This window comes from Ovis canadensis, chromosome 3, assembly GCF_042477335.2.
Source record: "Ovis canadensis isolate MfBH-ARS-UI-01 breed Bighorn chromosome 3, ARS-UI_OviCan_v2, whole genome shotgun sequence".
NCBI classification, from domain to species: Eukaryota; Metazoa; Chordata; class Mammalia; order Artiodactyla; family Bovidae; genus Ovis; species Ovis canadensis.
Window position 1 is genome coordinate 171,468,646 of NC_091247.1, and position 19,170 is coordinate 171,487,815.

Below are 19,170 nucleotides of genomic sequence, written 5' to 3' on the forward strand. Positions count from 1 at the left end.
AGAAAGAGATCCTTATCTGTAATTTATGATTCAGTGAAATTAACCATCAGTCAGGAGCTTCAACACTCCCTAGATCATGTTTCAACATCCTATGTCTAGTAAGCCAAATAGAAGTTTATATTTTAAGATATTGACAAAGTACCTGCAACTTTTCAGGTTAAAAATAAGAAAAATAAATGCACAGATGCTTTTCAATGTCCATCAGGAAGTATTTTCCAACCCCTCTACTTTGAGTCCCCCAAATAGAAAAAGCAGTAGAATTGAGGTATCAGAAACCCAAGCTGGGTGACCTAGGATGTCACTGTTCTCAAACCTGACTGATAATCAGAATACCTGGGGAGCCACTGGGAAACTCCTGACTCCTTACTTCGAGCTTCTGATATAGATACCCTTTTCCTGCCCAACCATACCCGCCCCATCCCCTCATATCATAGTGTCATGGTGGGGCACTGAATACTGAGGACTGGAAGTGAGGAGACAGGATTAAAAGACAGTAGCTTACTGGGTGGCTATAAGATTATGGTTTTAAGTTCTTCAATATGTCCCAAAGTTCAATGCTGTTTGACTTAACTATTTTAAAAGATTGACATCTGGTGCAAATGGGTCTTCCAAAAAAGGTTCTTCACATTTTTACAATGAGTATTAGAGTAGTAAGGAATTTTTTGAGTCATCAAATCCAGCCCCCTTCCCAACAGAAATCCCTTTTATAATAGCCCTGATTTTGATAATGTACATTATAAAATGCTATAATATTTAAGTCATGAAAAAACTTTTGCTGAGAGTCACAGCCAAGGAAAATGAGTTTATTAGCATTATCATCCAAAGCATGATTTGGTCAGCCAGATGACAGCATAAAACTGCATTGAACAAAGAGTAAGGCAGTAGGTGACATTTTGATTCTTTATAACCTTCTATATTGTCTTTTATTCTTGCTAGCTAGGAAAATATTTTGACAAGTGAAAAGAATTAGGGACTAAAACTAAAACCAGTCTATTCTGTGTAAATATTCCTGCTTTTTACATTCTGCAGTGTAAACTATTATTAATGAAAATTCTTCCCTAAATCCAGGGAGACCACAAGGAAGGGCCACACATAAGTGAAAGTGACTTCTTCTCTGATTAGAAATTGGTTAATAGAATGTCTACTTGTTTTTTATGACTTACATTTTATCCTGTATAACTTTTTCTCTTTTATTTACATCTTCAAGATTTTCATCTACATCTTGGGAATATTGTACCAAAGTAAGATTCTGCTCTTCCAGCTCTGTGAGGACTTGAAGTAACTCTTCAGGTTCTTTGAAATAAAGTTCTGGCTCCTAATCAATAATGAAGAATATAATTAATTCACTTAACGTACTACCTGTGCATATGTGACTTATCTAGGAAAAAACAGTGGGGTAAAGGAATACTGTTCTGATTATAAGGGAGATATGGGCAAAGAGTGACCACAGCCTATTTCCATGTGAGAGCTGGCCGAAGGGAAGAGAACACTTTGTTTGTTGAGGGGAGATGAAGTTTATTAGAGAAAGGGAAAAGGAAGAAGAGAGTGAGGAAAAGAGAAAGAAGAGGGATGGAGCAGAGGAGGAGGCAAAAGCAGGAAAAAAGGAAAGGCAAGTTTCTAGGGAAAGACGAGAGGAGAAGAAGAATGAGAAAAGACAGGACTAAGTGAAGGTCATTTTCTCCCTACATTTTAATAATTTTCTATTTTCTAAAATTTTAAGTATAAGTTTATATCACTTTAAATAAATTTAATTTATAGCAAGATGACTTGGATATTTGTACCCCCACGTTCATCAAATTTATTGTAGCCAAGAAGTGGAAGCAACCTAAATGTGCATCAGTGCATTGATGGATGGATAAAGAAAATGTGGTCTATTTACCCTTAAAAAATAAGGAAACCGTGTCATTTGCTACAATATGATGAACCCGAAGAACATAAGGACATGGGACTAAATGAAATAAGCCACTCATGAGAAGACAAATGCTGCTTCCACTTTTACAAGGTATGTAAAGTAATCTAACTCTTAGAAATATAAAGTAGAATGTGGTTGCTAGGGGCTAAAGGGAGTAGGCATAGGGGAGTTGTTCAGTTGATGTATAGTTTCCGTTGTGCAAGATGAAAAAGTTCCAGGGGTCTGTTACATCAGCATGTTAATAGTTAACGCTACAGGATCATACACTTACTGGTTAAGATGGTAAGTTGTGCTTTTTCCACACACACACACAAAGATGATTTGGATAAGGTATGTTATATATAGTATACAGTTAATACTTTTAAGTGTTTTGTTCCTTTTCTGTGAGTTTCTGTGGTTGTATTTAGGGTGAGATTAGTTCACAATCAGACCTGTGCCACAAAGAGCTGTTTTGTTGAAGCTCAATTTATCTCACAGTCCAGCTACCCAATGTATCTCAAGCCCCAATAAAATGATAAATAAGCAGAAGGTGGTTATTTTCACAGGAAGATTGTAGATAATATATATCTCCTAAATTGTTACCTTCTAAAGGACACTTATTTATTAACTTATAATTTTTAAAAAATCTTTTGGCTGTGCCTCACAGCATCCAGGACCTTAGTTCTCCCAACCAGGATCGAGCCCATGCCCCTGCAGTGGAAGTGTAGAGTCTTAACCAGTAAGCCGCCAGGGAAGTCGACATTTATTTTTCATTAAATGTCTGATGACAAACATGAACTATATATACAACTAGAGAACAGTAGCAAAATCCTATTTTCGGGGATTTCCCTGGTGGTCCAGAGGCTAAGGCTCCATGCTGTCAATGCAGAGGGCCCAGGTTTGTTCCCTGATCAGTGAACTAGATCCCACAAGCTACAACTAAAGACCCCGCATTCTGCAACTAAGACCCGGTGCAAACAAATAAATTTTTAAAAATCATATTTTCTTCTGAAAGGTTGTGCAATATTTGGAACAGGACATTTTAATTTCAAAAGAAGAAATGAGCATCTATACTTTTCACCAAACAATATTTAAGTCAAGACAAATAGTCTGGTTACCAGATCGTAGTCCATATCATCATCTAAAAAGAATTCCAAACTGTCTTCTGAACTGATACTCTCAGTTTGGCTGTAAAAGGAAAAGAAAATGCCTGATTTTTTTTTCTATCAACAGATTTGCTTTCATTACTAAGTTATTTTTGGAACCTAAATGTAACCTAGTTCTTTTCAATAGCCTGTTTAGCCTTTTAGGGAATTGCAGGAATCCATGGATTCCACGAGTATGCAAAAGAAAATCAGATTCATTCCCAGACAAGGGTGACATATGCAAACAAAGAGACCATAAGGAAGAGTTGTACCATGTGGTACCAATTATTTGAGGTACATCTGTAAAATATCTTCTGATCAGGCTGAGGAAACGTTGGTTGGGGAGTGGGGTGGGTGATGAGATACATACTTAAAGAATAGTTGTATGGCTTGCAAGGTGGCTCTGAAAGAATCCTTTAAGAGCGATAAATTGAAAATTATTGGAATGTTAAAAGGGCAGGGGCTAAGGAAGGAGTAAAGCAGCTGTTGGTGTGACCTAGGTAAGTAATGCTTGTAGTGACGGTGGAAAACAGTGGTTGGGGGTTGGGAGGAGAATCTAGAGACACGGGAAAGAAAAGAGTACATGGGAACCAAGAATAGAAAGAGCTACTGGAGCACAAAGAGAAGAGACAAGATGACTTCAGCGTTTGTAGTCAGTAAGCCTGGAGTAATGGAGGTCACGCTAACCGGAAGGAAAACAGCTTTAAGGATAGGATAAGGACGAGTTTGGGCTTCCCTGGTAGCTCAGCTAGTAAAGAATCCCCCCACAATGCAGTAGACCCAGGTTCGATTCCTGAGTCAGAAAGTTCCCCTGGAGAAGGGCATGACAACCCACTCCAGTATTCTTGCCTGGAGAATCCCCACAGACAGAGGAACCTGGTGGGCTAACAGTCCTTGGAGTCACAAAGAGTCGGACACAACTGAATGACTAAGCATAGCACAAGGACAAGATTAACATTTGCTTTGTTCATGCTGAGTTTGAAGGGACAAAATAAGCTACTTGGAGCTGCCCTTTAGCAATGGGAAATACGTTGTAGGAAAATTGAGAGGGCCATAGAAGTCAAGGGGTACTTGGGAAACATCCACCATTCAGTCCACTCTTAGTGGATTCAGTAATATCATTTTCAAATCAATCTTCTCCCACCTCTCTGATACTGTGTTACCTTTTTGGTTCCTTTTCTTTGAAAGAGTCTGTTTCCTCAGCCTTCTTTCCTCTCTTTCTACCTATCCTCTGGGGCTGATCCTCATAGATTCAACCACTACTAACATACCGACTCCCACATCTCTGTCTCTCTTGAGCTCTGGACTTTGTGTCCAGCTTCCAACTGAACATGAGTATCCACTTGGGTGTCCCATAGAGATGTCCCATATGGGACATTTATGGGTGTCCCATAGAGAGCTCAGATGAATGCATCCAAAATCACACTCCTTATTTTCCTCTCAGGCCTGCTCCCCTTGCTGTGTTCCTAATACCTTTGAATGACAACACCACACATCCAGTTGCCACATGAGAAATTTGGGAGTTATCTGTGGCCATTCTTTACTGGGGGAAGCCTGTAGGTAGCATTTCCCTGATGTGTCCCACAGCCTCTCCTTTGTTCCGGCTGCCACTGTCTGGCTGGGGGAGTTCATTATCTCTCATCTAATGAATTGTGACCACAGGTTCCTAACTGGCTCCTCTATGTCCAGTTTTTTTCCTGTCCATTCTGTTCTCTAAAATACTACCATCTCCAATTTTCTAAAATGTAAATCTGATTTGAGCCTCTGTCACATTCTTGCTAAAACGTGTAAATCTGATTTGAGCTTCTGTCACATTCTTGCTAAAATGTTCAGTGATTCCCAGGCACTTGGAACAAAACACAGGCACCTTTGGGATGACCCCACTGCTTCCTTTTCATGAGACAATACCTAGTTACCCCTCCAGTCTTGTCCATTTACACCCTGCAGCCCAGCCATTCTGAACAGACCCAAACACTGCCACCCTCGTGCCAGGAGGCCCCTCCCTCTTCACTGACCCCTTGTCCTCTCACCAGACACAGCCTAGAGGCCATCTGATCTGGAGTGTGTCCACTGATCCTGCCCTTGCTTCTCCAGTCCCTCACCTCTTCTCTGGGCTGAGAGTCCTTCCTTTGCATGTCTGAGGCACCCTGATTGTCCTTCCAATGACCTTATTTTGGTATAATGTAACTGACAAACTCCTTGTCTGTCTTCCTCACTAGACAGTAGGCTTGTTGAGAGCAAAGACTGTCTTTTTTTTTTTATTCTGGCCCTATAGGGCACTCAGTAAATACGTGTTGAGTAAATGAAAAACTAAAAAGCAGTGAACTTTCTGAGAAAGTGAGTGTGACATCTGCATATTACTTTGTGCTTCAACATGGGGAATCCTTATGATGATGTTCTGTATTTGATTATATCTTGACTGTACTGATGTCAATATCCTGTTCGTGCTATAATACTACAATTTTGCAATAGATGTTACTATTGGGGGAAACTGGGTAAAGTATAGTGAGACCTCTCTGTATTTTTTCTTGTAACTGCATGTGAATCTGTAATTCTCTCCAAGTGAAAATGTAATTAAAACACAACAAAACAGTGACTCTAAAATGCCACAGAAGTAGAATGACCGCAAGGCCCCTGAAATTCAGAGCACAGTGTCTGTTTCGACTTTTGCCAGGATAATACACTGCTGGCCCAGATATCCATCCTGGACATCAATATATTTTCTTACAGCTCCTCTAGGGTAGCTAGGGGCTTCCCTGATAGCTCAGTTGGTAAAGAATCTGCCTGCAATGCAGGAGACCCCGGTTCAACTCCTGCGTCAGGAAGATCCACTGGAAAAGGGATAGGCTACCCACTCCAGTATTCTTGGGCTTCCCTTGTGGCTCAACTGGTAGAAAATCTGCCCACAATGCGTGAGACCTGGGTTCGATCCCTGGGTTGGGAAGATCCCCTGGGGAAGGGAAAGGTTACCACTCCATTATTCTGGCCTGGAGAATTCCATGGACTGTATAGTCTATGGAGTCACAAAGAGTCAGACACGACTGAGCGACTTTCACTTCACTTCACTCCAGGGTACCTAGGGTGGTGAACTACCACTTTCTGAAATATTGAATGTAAATGAGTCAATAATCAAGTAAGGGAAGAAACAAACAAACAAGTGCTTTCTAGTCCTATAGCAGCAATTTTGAATGCCAGGTAAATTTGCAAACACATGAGTCAGCAGCGTACATCAAAAACAACTGGGCAGTGGATTCTGAGCGGCAAAGACCCAAGAGGCAGGGTGTGGGTGGTTTCTGCAAATAGCAGATGTAGGCCCTCATCAAAGGATGCAGGAAGACCTGTGAGAACTTGGTCACCTGCTGAGCACATAGAAATGGCAACCACTATCTCCAGCATCTCTTACGGTGGGTATGGATACGTGGCACATATGTTGAAGAAAGGCTAAAAGAGATATTTGCTTATTAAAAAAAATACACCATTTACAAGAGAGGTAATCAATATGTACTGTACTTTGATAAGGATGATTTCTTTTCCTCTAGGTTGGGAGTGGTCCTCCTGCGTGATCTTGCTATTCAGAATGTCCAGGTGAAGTCCACATCATTGGTGATGGTGGAGGTAAAAAGAACATGTAATTAGGAATGAGTGCTTGCTGTTTGGTGAGAGGGATTCATTTTTCTGTACTGATATGCCCATTACTTAGAAACAGTCATATAGAAAATGGTGCTGTTTTATTCTACTGACTTTTGGTTCCAAGCATAAAATCAGAAATTGCTGTTCGGGGTAGGGATGGATACATATTGTCTAAAACATGGCACAAATCAGGGACATAAATGGTGAATATAAATCACAGTTCTCTTTTTACCTAATCATACACATTTTTAATCACAGATTTTAAAAGATCAAGATATAAAATAAAAATGGTGAACTTTATTTATTACGAGTGTCTGGGTCTGACCATGGTATGAACCTGAGAAGTGGGCAACTGGTCTTGGATCTCTGCAGCCACTGGCCCCCAGGTCATGTTTCCTCATGCCCGTGCTTTTGTGGTTTCCAGCCACCCTTCCTGCTGTTCCGTCTTGAGACTATAGCAGGCCTCACTCCCCAATCCCTCTACCTGGAAAGTCCCACTTATTCTTCCAAATCCAGCTCAGATGTCACCTCCTCTTAAAGACTTTTCTGACTGCCTTAGAGAGAGATCACATTTTTGGTTTTTGCCCCCAGACCCCTCACCATCACTGCTGTATCATTTGTTCCATTACATTGTATCTGTATAGTTCCAGCATGCAGAACTATATCCTATTCATCTTTGTGTACTTGAAGTCTCGAAAAGTTGCTGATACATAGTATTCCTCCAGTATATCCAAGGTGAGTGGGGGAAGGAAAGAAAATGGACAAAAAACCAGTGGATTCTAGCACCACCGTAAATGAGCATCTTAAATTTTTAAGCTGATGCTGGAACACATATTACTAAAAATGTCTTGGGAAGGGATGCTATTCAAACTGAGTAACTCCTATTTTCAAGATTTTAAAGAGAAGAAAATATGGACCCCACCACCCACTTCCTCTACACTCCCCTCCCCTGCACCCTACTCCAGATCCTCTAACAGACAAAGTAGTATGTCTTAAATAATATGGGTCCAAATTGGCCTCACACTCTGAAAGAATCCACCTTTTCAATTAGCTGGCCAAGTGCACTTATGCCAGGGTTGTTTCTGGGCAGGCAAATTGTATGGTTGAGCTTTACCCCTACCACCAAATACCTCTGATGGTTGGCAGCAGGATAAAGGAGAAAGAGTCAGCTTGCCTGTGGGTGTTGAATGACTACAGGGCAGGAGTTGAGGCTGAAAGTATCCTTAGAGTTGATTATGAGCATGGTAGAGCTTCCTCAGTCTTCCCAGTTACTTCCCTGAGTCACCGGCCAATGACAGTCACCTGGTTGCCATTGGCCTGGATTGTTGGGCCCTGGGAATTGGTCCATCAACACCAGAGGGCAGGCTTGAACCAGAGGAATGAGGAGGCGCAGCCAAGAAGGACCTCAGAGGATGTGCTAGTCAGCCAGAGACAACTTGTGCAAGATCCTCTGCCCCTGACTTCTCTGCCGATTCTATTCATTCACCCACCTCTCTGAGTTTTGTAATAATGTCTGGAGAGAGAGAAACCGAACACCTAGCTCCCCAGGATTAAGGGTGATGTGGACACTAGGCTCTGTTTTTCAGCTTAGTTTATAGGTCCTGCATCTCCACTTTGAGATGGGCACCTTCTCTGACTTTACTTTTGTGGGTGAAGTGCCAAAGATCCAGTGTTACCTTGGCTACCTCTTCCCAGAGAAGAATCTTCCGAAAATGATGTCCTCCTGGACTCGTCAGTGGTCTCTTTTCTCCTTGCACTTAATTCTAGAATGGAAAATAAACAAGTTGGGGTGGGGGAACACTTCTGAGAATGAGAGCTTTGTTTCAGGGTGAAGGCCAAGTAATTGTGAAAATTTCCAGGGACAGAAATGTAAGATGGGCACATGGTAACCAACATATGTATTATGCAGATGGCCAGGGCTGATCTCTGGAGAAGGCAGGATGGATGAGAACTAACCTAGAGGGCCTGAAGAAGTCTCTTTCCCACATCAACCAACTTCTAAGATCCCGGTATTAACCATTCAACCCTCTAGACTGAGACTCGGTGCTTTCTGAGCATCCTCAAGTTAGAGGACATGTCTAGGAGCACTGAATCCTAAGCTGTTAAATGCAAATACTTCTCAGTTTTGCTTCCCATGTGTTTTCTCTCTTGTCAAACATCATATATTGAGTTTAACCCAATGTCATTACTGTGCTTGACAGTTTATACACACGATCTCATATAAGCACACGCAGCACAGTGAGAGACACAAGGGAGCTAAGCAGGGCAGCCACCCCTGGTGTGCTGCTGCTACTGCTGCTAAGTCACTTATCCTTTATCCTGCTGTCGTGTCTGACTCTGTGCAACCCCATAGACGGCAGCCCACCAGGCTCTGCCGTCCCTGGGATTCTCCAGGCAAAAACACTGGAGTGGGTTGCCATTTCCTTCTCCAGCGCATGAAAGTGAAAAGTCAAAGTGAAGTCGCTCAGTCGTGTCCGACTCTTTGTGACCCCATGGACTGCAGCCCTACCAGGCTCCTCCGTCCATGGGATTTTCCAGGCAAGAGTATAGGAGTGGGGTGCCATCACCTTCTCCACCTGGTGTGCTAATAAAGGCTTAATAACCAGCTCTCAGGGGAAAGATTCTCCCTGATTTGTAATGTGCCGATTTCAGTGGTATAAGTGCTCTCACCCCTAAGGCTCAGGATGAGCTCTCAGCTGACAAGTCTGCAGATCAAGAGAACCCTCTTTCTGTGTGGCTTTCTCCCCTCCAGTACTCTGCTTGGGGAATTCCAGCCACCATGGCCTCCCTACCCCCAGCTCTGTCTTCTCCATCCACAGAGACTGCTGAGGCCCCGGTCTGCCTCACCGAGTCCTGGAAGTGTTCTCCAGGCAGTGCCCTGAGGCCAGCACAGGGCTCAACTCATGTGTTTCCCTTCTCTCGGGATTACTTTGTTTTGCTCCTTGATGTCTGATGTCTTAAAACTGTTGTTTTTCAGGTAAGAGGATGTGTCTGGTCCTTGTTACCCCAATGTTGCTGGAAGTCTGTCTTCATCTTTGATTTGTGACCCTACATTCATCACTTACATATGAAATTCTTACCTGTAATAGGATCTATTCCTGTTCCACTGAGCTTAATGCCAGTACCATATAGTTTTCATTTTTGAGACTGTGATAATATGTTATATAATGTCTTAAAGGATAAGTAACACACCCACCCTCACCTTATTAGTTCAAAAGTATTTGTGTATCTTTCTAGATGAAACTCAGAATCATCCTGCAAAGATCTACCTAACCCAACTCTCTGATGAATTTTTGGTAACATTTTTCTTATACTTCCATAAAGCTTATACATGAATTTCAGAAAAATTGGCAACTTTACAAAATCAATCTTACTATCTGATAACATATCTCTCATTTGTCAAATCTCTTGGTCACACATTGAAGGCTATTATTGCTTTCTTGAATTTAACTTCCTTGTATATTTTCTAATTAATAAAGTTAACCTATTTAGCTTAATTGGAGAAAGCAATGGCACCCCACTCCAGTACTCTTGCCCGGAAAATCCCATGGATGCAGGAGCCTCGTAGGCTGCAGTCCATGAGGTCGCTAAGAGTCGGACTCAACTGAGCAACTTCACTTTTACTTTTCACTTTCATGCCTTGGAGAAGGAAATGGCAACCCACTCCAGTGTACTTGCCTGGAGAATCCCAGGGACAGAGGAGCCTGGTGGGAGGCCGTCTATGGGGTTGCACAGAGTCGGACATGACTGAAGCAACTTAGCAGCAGCAGTAGCAGCATTTAGCTTAATATAGTAGGTTAATAAGGAGAAGGCAGTGGCAACCCACTCCAGTACTCTTGCCTGGAAAATCCCAGGGACGGAGGAGCCTGGTAGGCTGCTGTCTTTGGGGTCGCAGAGTTGGACACGACTGAAACGACTTTAGCGGCAGCAGCAGCAGCAGCAGTAGGTTAATAAAATATAATTGACTTTGTGTCCAATTACTCTACAGAATGTTTTAACAAGTCAAATTGTATTTCAGGTTTTTTACTGGGCAGAGGTTTGTAGGTATGCTATTCTCACTCTCTACAAATAAAATATTTTCTATTTTTCCATGTATATATTTTTCCTGCTTCATATTTGAAATTAACCTGAGTTTCCAAATTAATAATTTATAATATCAGAGTTAGTGGGATTGTTCAGGGTCTGCCTAAAATAAAAATTCTAACTATTTAATAACAAACACTGAAGCAGAATATTTTAGAATTAGGATATGTACTTAATTGAATATGGGACTTACTTCTTATTATACTTGGAAGCATAACATTCACATTTTCTTTACTCCTTGACACCTTTTTCATTGCTTGCTGGATTTGCCATTGTTTTGGAGACAGTTTCAGCAGAAAAAGCCCATATTTCATGTACTCTCTAAGGAGGAATTCTGTTTTTGCTATTTCACTACTCAAAAGAAAAATAGATATGGTTAGATATACCCGTGTGAAAGCATGTTCATTTTTAAAATAGGTTTTAAAAAAGTCATTCTCTTGATCATGTATTTGAATAATAATTTGCTTAACAAATATTGTAAATATGGCCATAAAAATAGGGACTTCAATAAGATATAAGATGAGAGGCAAGAAACCTGTAGGAATGTTATTTGAACAAAAGTGCCCAAGGCTAGGCAGCTCACCCTCAGAACCAGCACTGAGGCGGAAAGGCCATTGAGGGGGCCAGGATCGAGTGTGCCCAGGTGCTCCCTATAAAGGAGCAGCATGTGCCCCAGATTGGAAACCCTGGTGCTTTCCATCATCTCCCATGAACGCAAGGGTTTTCCAGTTGCAGCATCCCATGGACCCCGAGCCTCTTGTAAGACTGACGTCCGGGCCAATCTATGGAGGCCGGGAAAAGGCAGCAGGCATTTGCTCACGGCAGTTGTTCCAGGCTCTTCCATATTTTTTCTGGCCAAGAAGCAAAGTGCTTTGAGCACAACGACGGGAGACAATGCAGTCAGCCAGCGGCAGAGCTCCGACTTCACTGGGGGCTTGTTTTCCCCCAGAGTACAGGCTCCCACATGGAGTACTCCTGGTTGTCCCACCATCAGCTCTGCCTCGCACTGTGAATATCAACTTTCCTCAGATCTAGAGAAAGCAGGTAGAAGACATTTGACTGGCTTTTCTAACTTACCTTGTACTTTTTTCAGCAGCAAAACCATATTGGGTCTTTATATCAGAATGAGAATTTTTAGAACAGATGTAAAACTATGGTTCAAGGTAAGATTCAGAAAAAGCCTGTCTTGCCTGAAGTCAGAGCTTAATGATGATCTTGACTTACTACATTTGGCTCCTCGTTGGGTGCCCAGTATTTTCCTCTTTTTAAAAAAAATTCATTGAAGTATAATTGATTTACATGTTGTTAATTTCTACTGTACAGCAAAGTGATTCAGTTATATATTTTTCATATTCATTTTCATTATCACAGGACATTGAATATAGTTCCCTGTGCTGTATGAGTGAGTGAAGTCACTCAGTCATGTCCGATTCTCTGTGACCCCGTGGACTGTAGCCCACCAGGCTCCTCCATCCATGGGATTCTCCAGGCAAGAATACTGGAGTGGGTTGCCATTTCCTTCTCCAGGGGATCGTCCCAACCCAGGGATCAAACCCTGTGTTGTATAGTAGGAACTTATTATTCATTCTGTATATGAGTTGTATCTGCTAATTCCAAACTCCAGTCCTTCTCCCACACCCTGCCCCTTGGCAACCACAACTTTGTTCTCTATGTCTGTGAGTCTGTTTCTATTTCAGAGATAAGGTCATTTGTATCACATTTTAGATTCCACTTATGGGTGATATATGATATTTGTCTTTTTCTGACTGACTTGATGATCTCTAGGTCCATCCATGTTGCTGTAAATGGCATTATTTCATGCATTTTTATGGCTGAGTAGTATTCCATTGTGTACATATACCACATCTTCTTTGTCCATTCATCTGTCGATGGACATTGAGGTTGTTCCTGTGTCTTGCCTACTGTAAATAGTGCTGCAGTGAACACTGGGGTGCATTTGTCTTTTCAAATTGCAGTTTTCTGTAGGTTTATGCCCAGGAGTAGGATTTCAGGATCGCTGGACAGTTCTGTTTTACTTTTTGGAGGAAACTCCATCCTGTTTCCTACAGTGGCTGCACCAATTTACATTCCCACTAACTGCAGAAGGGTTCCATTTTCTCCACACCCTTTCCGCCATATGTTATTTGTAGACTTTTTAATGACAGCCATTCTGACCAGTGTGAGGTAATACTTCGTACTTTTGATTTGCTTTTCTCTAATAATTAATGATGTTGGGCATCTTTTCATGTGCCTGTTGGCCATCTTTTCATGTGCCTGTTGGCCATCTGCATGTCTTCTAAATTTCTATTTAGGTCTTCTGCTCATGTTTGACTGGATTGTTTTTTGTTATTGAATTGTAGGAGCTATTTGTATATTTTAGAAATTAAGCCCTTGTTGGTTGCATCATTTGGTTCCATTTGTTTATTTTTGCTTTTAGTTCTATTGCCTTGGGAAACTGACCTAAGAAAATATTGGTACATAAAATCCTCGTTTTAATATCAGTGTTAATTTCAACCAAGTGTAAGTACAAATATAAAAAATACTGCCAATTATAATTGTAAGATAATTGTAAAAATATTAAAAAGCATCCTAAATTCAGAGATGTTAAAATGGGGGAGGGGGGAACAGTGCCTTAGAATGAAGAAAAAAGAACATTTAGGAAATAATTTGCTTATGTCTAACATTGGTTTCCTTCTTTCAGCTAATATCTTGTAATGACAAGTTAGAGAAACTTTTCAGCCAGAGGTCACTGTGTCCTGGTCCCCAGGTAGACACAATCCTTGATCAACAAATTACTTATTTTTAAAATGTGTTCATACTTATGAAATCACCAACTGATCAGGATCTTGCCAGGCACCAGTAGGTTTCAGTGGGGGCAGGGACAAATGATGGGTAGAAGACAGGCCCAGCCTCACCTTTTCACCGACTGGATCTCCAAACTCGCCTTTTTTAGTTCCGCCGTCATTTGCAGTTTGTTTATAGTTTCCTGCGCTGCACTGAAAAGGAACAGATTTGTTAGTCTGTTTTGTATTGGTCTGTGTTCTGAGAAACTAAAAAGAAGAAAGAAGAGGGTAAAAAGCGATTTGGCCAAAGGGGTGGGGGGCACGAACATTTTGAGAGCATCTACAGATCTCTGGTCGTTTTCTCGCAGGAACTCTTCAAAGGCTACCGCGTCTTCTTCGAGCTTTTTTTCTGCTTTCATGAGTTTCCTTTCCTTCATTGCTGTGTGTTTTTCAAACCTTTGGATGGTGTTTCTTTTGGTTGACAGAGTATACTGGGATTATTGAAAACACAAGTGCATCAAGAACATGATTCCACATTTCTAGCACATTTCAAAGGTCTCATAACAAAGGGGAAAAATAACCTGCCTGGTTATTTTTGTATATCTGTGATCATTTGTATTAGAAATGGTAGCGTGTGAACCTTGGGGCTGTGGCCTTCATTTCATGAAGGAATTCTGTTTTCAGGATAGGTAGACGGGAGACTAATGCCTCTCTTTCACTTTTGTGAAGAGGCTTCATATTGTTCCAGAATAGCCCCGCAAATAAAAATAGCTATGTGTCTCCTCAGGCTCTAGCCTAAAAAAGGGGGGAGGGGCATGTTCCATATTTATCCAAAAAGCAGGTCCACTTAGTGTTACCCACAGTGTCCTCTGGTACTTTCTGGCCCTTGGGAAATTGGATTGTCTGCAATCACAAAGGCTCTCCTATAGGAAGTACCATGGGAGAGTCAGGGTCCAGCAATTCCTCCAAGGCAGCCCCAGGGTCAGGGGGAATGCGGGGCTGGGGAAGTGGGGTGGGGGAGTGTTTAACCAGCCTCAAAGCACCCTGTTTAGATCCTCCAACGCAACTTTGATAGCTAGATTCTGTTTTGGTTTTGGTTTTGTTTGTTTTTTTTACTACATACGAATCTACTTGTATTTTTAATGCCACACATGGACAATAAAGTATAAATAAAGCCACAAACATTATAATATGAATGGATTAGAATGTGGAAATGAGATCGCTTTAAATAAACATCAACCAGGACTTCACTGGTAGTGTAGTGGATAAGAATCCACCTGCCAGTGCAGGAGACACGGGTTAGATCCTGGGTCCAAGAAGATCCCACATGCCTCAGACAACAAAGCCTGTGCTCCACAACAAGATAAGCCACCATGGTGAGAAGTCTGTGCACTACAACAAAGACCCAGGGCAGCCAAAAATAAATAATCAATGAATTAATTTCTTTAAAAATACAGTATTTCTAAATATGAATGGATGTAAAATAAAAGATTAAAGAAAACAACCAAAAGTTAGATACTCCACGTGTATAACCCCCAAATATTTATTACTTCATTTGCCAAGTAATAAATACTGTGTGCCAGTTCTGTTTTAATGGTTCTTTTGGAGCAGTGAACAGAATAAAATGGATTGCTTTTGTGAGGTATTCATTTTAGCAGAGGGAGATGTTGATTAAAGGGGAATAAGTGGTCCAGTGGGCAAGGGCAGGAGATTAACACCATGTATAGCCCAGGAAAGACTCCCTGATGCAGTGAAAACTTAACAAGAGACTGGAAGGAAGTAGGGAGCAAATCATGTAGATATCTGAAAGAGAAATCTTCCCAGAAGGAAAAGCCTCCTGTGCAAAGTCCTGAGGGAGAGCATGACTGTTGTGTCCCGGGAACAGCAAGGAGGCCAGCGTGGCTGAAGCAGAGTGCGCAACGCACAGGGTGGTAGGAAGGAGGTCAGAGAGTGAGCAGAGCTGGGGACCAGAAAAGTCAGCTCTTCAGCAGAGGAGGGGTGGGGGACAGACTGACTACAGAGAGCAAAAGTGGAAGCAGGAGACTGGTGCTCAGAAGTTATAATAATCGCGCAAGACTTCCTGGTGACATGAGCTACAGTGGCGGCAGAGGAGGTCGTGAAAGGTCGTGTGATTACAGGTATGTTTGGGAAATATATATATCCCAAAGGGTATTTGGATGTGGGTTGTAAGAAGGAGGAGTTGAGGATAACCCCAATATTTTGGGTCAAAGTAACTGGAAAAATGGAATTGCTATTGACAGAGATAGGAAACAGTGCCTGAGATTCAGATTTGCAGACACAGGGGAAAGGATAACAAGGGAAGTTTTGGAAATGTGAAGTCTGACATCCCTATGGAGCATCTTAAGTAGGCATGTTAAGAACTACGGTTATAGTTGTTGAGTCTGAGTTATACTGGTGAGTCTGGAGTTCAGGAAGGAAAATCAGAAGTAAATTTGGAAGCTCTTAATAGGATGGTAGGATTTAAAGCCTCCAGCCTCGAGGAGGGTAGATAGAGTGTAGGGTGAAGTGTGAGCCCTGGGGTATTCTAGCATTTTAAGATCAGGGCACAGAGGAACAAGAAAACTGAAGGAGTGAGCTGTCAGCACTGTGGAAGAACCAGGACATAGAGGGTCCTGGAAACTAGCTGAAGAAAAGTGTTTCAGGTGAGGATGGTCACCTGGGCCAACAGATGCTAGAAATAAGTAGAAGGAAGATTGAAATGACTGAATTGGACAATGGAAGTGGTGTTGGTGGAATGAGGAGAACAAAAGCCTGATTGAAGTGGGTCTGGAAGAGGCTGGGTCTTTAGGGTAGGAGGGGCAATGGAGCTGGGGCCTGTCATGGGAAAGGAAAACGTCCAGGTGAAAATATGGCAGTGCCATTCAGGAAGTCTTCAATTCGGCTAACAGGAAATAGAAATTATTTTAACTACCTCGAGCATAAACCTGTCTCTCTGGTCACTAATAAATTCATGGATGGTCCTTTTTGTGTCTGCACCTTTAAAGAAAATTGAAATACACTTAGGTTTGGTTCATTATCCCTCAGAGATGTTATATAAAATAAAAGCTATGTAATTAAATTATTGCAAACAATATGTATCTCAGTTTCAAAAATACTATACTTTTAGAAAAACTTTTTTCCTAGCCACTGAAAAGTTACTTTAACAATATTATAATAACTATCATTTATTTTATGTCCATATTCCAGGAACTTCACTAGACTCTTTACATCCATAATTTAACTTAATTCTGTTAATACCTCCAGTAAGGTTCTTGTTACTATCCCCATCCTGTAAGGTCCTGAAGCTCAGAGATGTCACAAAGCTTGTCCAAGATCACACAGCTAACAAGTGGCAGAAGGTATAGTCACTGGTATATCACTATATTACCAACATTCACCTCTTTTTCATACAGTTACCTGACATTAACAGTAAATATTCAAAATGATATTCTTAAACAAACAGTAATTTAGACTTACCTTCTGTTAATCTGAGAATAAGAGTGGGATCTAGCCCCAGTCGTTCAACTGAGGCACCACCTGTGTCAGTGAAGATTGCTATTTGGCCCAGGTGTGAACGATTCTTCATTCGTGATGAAAAAGTAGACTTTTGGTAGACTTTCATGTTACGGTTCAGAAACTTTTCCTGCCCAAGTGAAAAAGTTTAACAGAATTTCTAATGTACCAAAATAATGTTGTCTTAAAATAGTGATCGTATATACACATCATTTCCAACAAGTCCTTTTCTCAGTACTAATTCGTTAAACAAGCAGCTTCAAGTTCTCATGTCTGAAAGGTTTTGCCTGGTTTTCAATCCCTTCTTGTAGGAAGCTGAGCACAAAGAAAGAACATTCAAACTTGATTAAACATGAACTTCACAAACAGGAGATTAGAAAGTGATCTGGTTTTAATTTCAGTTTCATCTAGCTCAGAATGCAAGTCACTTGGAGATTCCACTGATTGAAAAGGCTTGGTTCTGTGGAATTGAAAATTCGAGAACAAATAGACCTCCCAAGTAGACATTCAAAAAAAAAAAAAAAAATCACGCAGTGATGTGGGGTCTGATTATACAAGCAGGAAAATTAACTGCAAGGCATAGTTGGGAAGTTGGCCATAGTTTCATACCAGCTCATTCTAAAATGATACCTCTTCCTCCACTTTTATTCCATCTTCCTCCCCAGTACACACATATGCATCCTCTTATTTGCATCTGCCTGGCAAATTCTGACTTGTTTTTAATGATTCAGTTCTTGTTATCTCCTCAGTAGTCTCTGCACACATACCCCATCATGGCTCCCACCACCCTCTCTTCCCTTTTTTCACTGACAAATACAAGTGTCTCTTTATGCATGCTTCTGTGTATTTCAACTCTAAGATGCCATTTGTAAGATGCACTATCATTTTATGCAGTGCCAGTGCTGTATGGCATCCCATCTATGTAGCTGAGTCCCAATTTCAGAAATGTGAAAATGCGAGAAAATGTGGGCATCAGAATCGACAGATAGGGTATACTGTACCTGTCATACCAGATTGTAGTGCTGGTGTAGTGTAGTGTCATACCAGATTGTGATCGCTAGCTGGCTAGTGGGCGGCTTGATGCTGTCCTAATACAGTGATTACACCATCTCCTAGCATAGTGGGAGACAGGCAGTCTGACATCTGACTCTGTCTCAACCCAGCAAAGTTCATAAAAGTGATGGCTAAGAGGGTATGATTCTAACATTGACTGTGATTGTGGTTTATCTTACCCTTTTCTTTGCTGCCATTTCATTTTCTTTGAAAAGAAAGAGATCTTTAAAAAAGATCTTATATGGCCTGTCCTTTTTGATTGTCTCATCTTTTTCTTTCTCTGTTGAAAAAAAAAAAGGAAGCAGAAAACTTCTGTCAGTCTTCCTGTTGACCAGAACAGCAAGGCTCCCACCACCCAGGGGAGTGTAAGTGAGGGCACCGGGGTCTCTGAGGAGGAGGATCCATGAAGCCTTGCCCCCAGCAAGGTGGGGATGTAGGGCCTAGATCATGGGGGCAGGAGCCACAGTTCCTCTGTTTCCCAGGGGAAAAGAAGGAGCCACTGCCCTAAGCAGTACAAGGTAGCTGAACACACAACAGTGGACTGATGAGACTGGCAGCAATTTAATTAGTCACACATGCCCCAGTGTAGGAGGACGCTATAGGCCATGCAGGGCCATACCACATCTCATGTGCACTCAGGAGCAGAGTGGACCAGGAGCTGCAGGAGGCAAGCTTTGTCATAACAAAAGGGTTGAATGACCTCTAGCTTCTACAGGAGGATGTGACTGACTTGTTTGAATAGTTTCACAGGCTGGCAGGAAAATGAAACCTATTATGTTGAAGAGCAATGGAGCATACATAGCTGGTCCTGCTGATAGAGGAATTAGCTTCATGGGGAACACTTCCCACTTGGTGGATGTCATATCTGCCAAGAATGGGAGGACTGACAGTTAAGCCTTTAGAGCCCTCTGAGGCTCAAAGATGTCAAAGCAGAACATGAAATTTTAGGTCTTGTAATAAATGAGCAGAGACAGTTGAGGGTAGGTCCAGGCAGCTGGGCTTGGAGATGGAGTGTGGATGAGAGTAGGCAACAGGCTTGATGGCTGCCCCAGGTGAGGGAAGACAAGGTATG

At 41.7% G+C, this 19,170-nt stretch overlaps 1 protein-coding gene and 1 long non-coding RNA gene across 2 annotated transcripts in view; one reads left to right on the forward strand and one right to left on the reverse strand.

The window, feature by feature from the left end:
- CCDC38 (coiled-coil domain containing 38) overlaps window positions 1-19,170 on the reverse strand; it is a 34,544-nt gene that overhangs the window by 9,174 nt on the left and 6,200 nt on the right. Inside the window, exons 3-12 of the mRNA XM_069585099.1 lie at window positions 18,278-18,378; window positions 17,010-17,175; window positions 16,465-16,529; window positions 13,860-14,023; window positions 13,665-13,745; window positions 10,943-11,100; window positions 8,343-8,429; window positions 6,547-6,604; window positions 3,010-3,079; window positions 1,164-1,315 (exon numbers count right to left, since the gene is read on the reverse strand). Of these exons, the coding sequence (XP_069441200.1) occupies window positions 1,164-1,315; window positions 3,010-3,079; window positions 6,547-6,604; window positions 8,343-8,429; window positions 10,943-11,100; window positions 13,665-13,745; window positions 13,860-14,023; window positions 16,465-16,529; window positions 17,010-17,175; window positions 18,278-18,378 (1,102 nt within the window). The remainder of the gene's footprint in view (window positions 1-1,163; window positions 1,316-3,009; window positions 3,080-6,546; window positions 6,605-8,342; window positions 8,430-10,942; window positions 11,101-13,664; window positions 13,746-13,859; window positions 14,024-16,464; window positions 16,530-17,009; window positions 17,176-18,277; window positions 18,379-19,170) is intronic.
- LOC138437565 (uncharacterized) lies at window positions 92-6,966 on the forward strand. The gene is made up of 2 exons (XR_011256025.1): window positions 92-2,002; window positions 6,576-6,966. It is a non-coding gene; the product is annotated as an uncharacterized lncRNA (long non-coding RNA).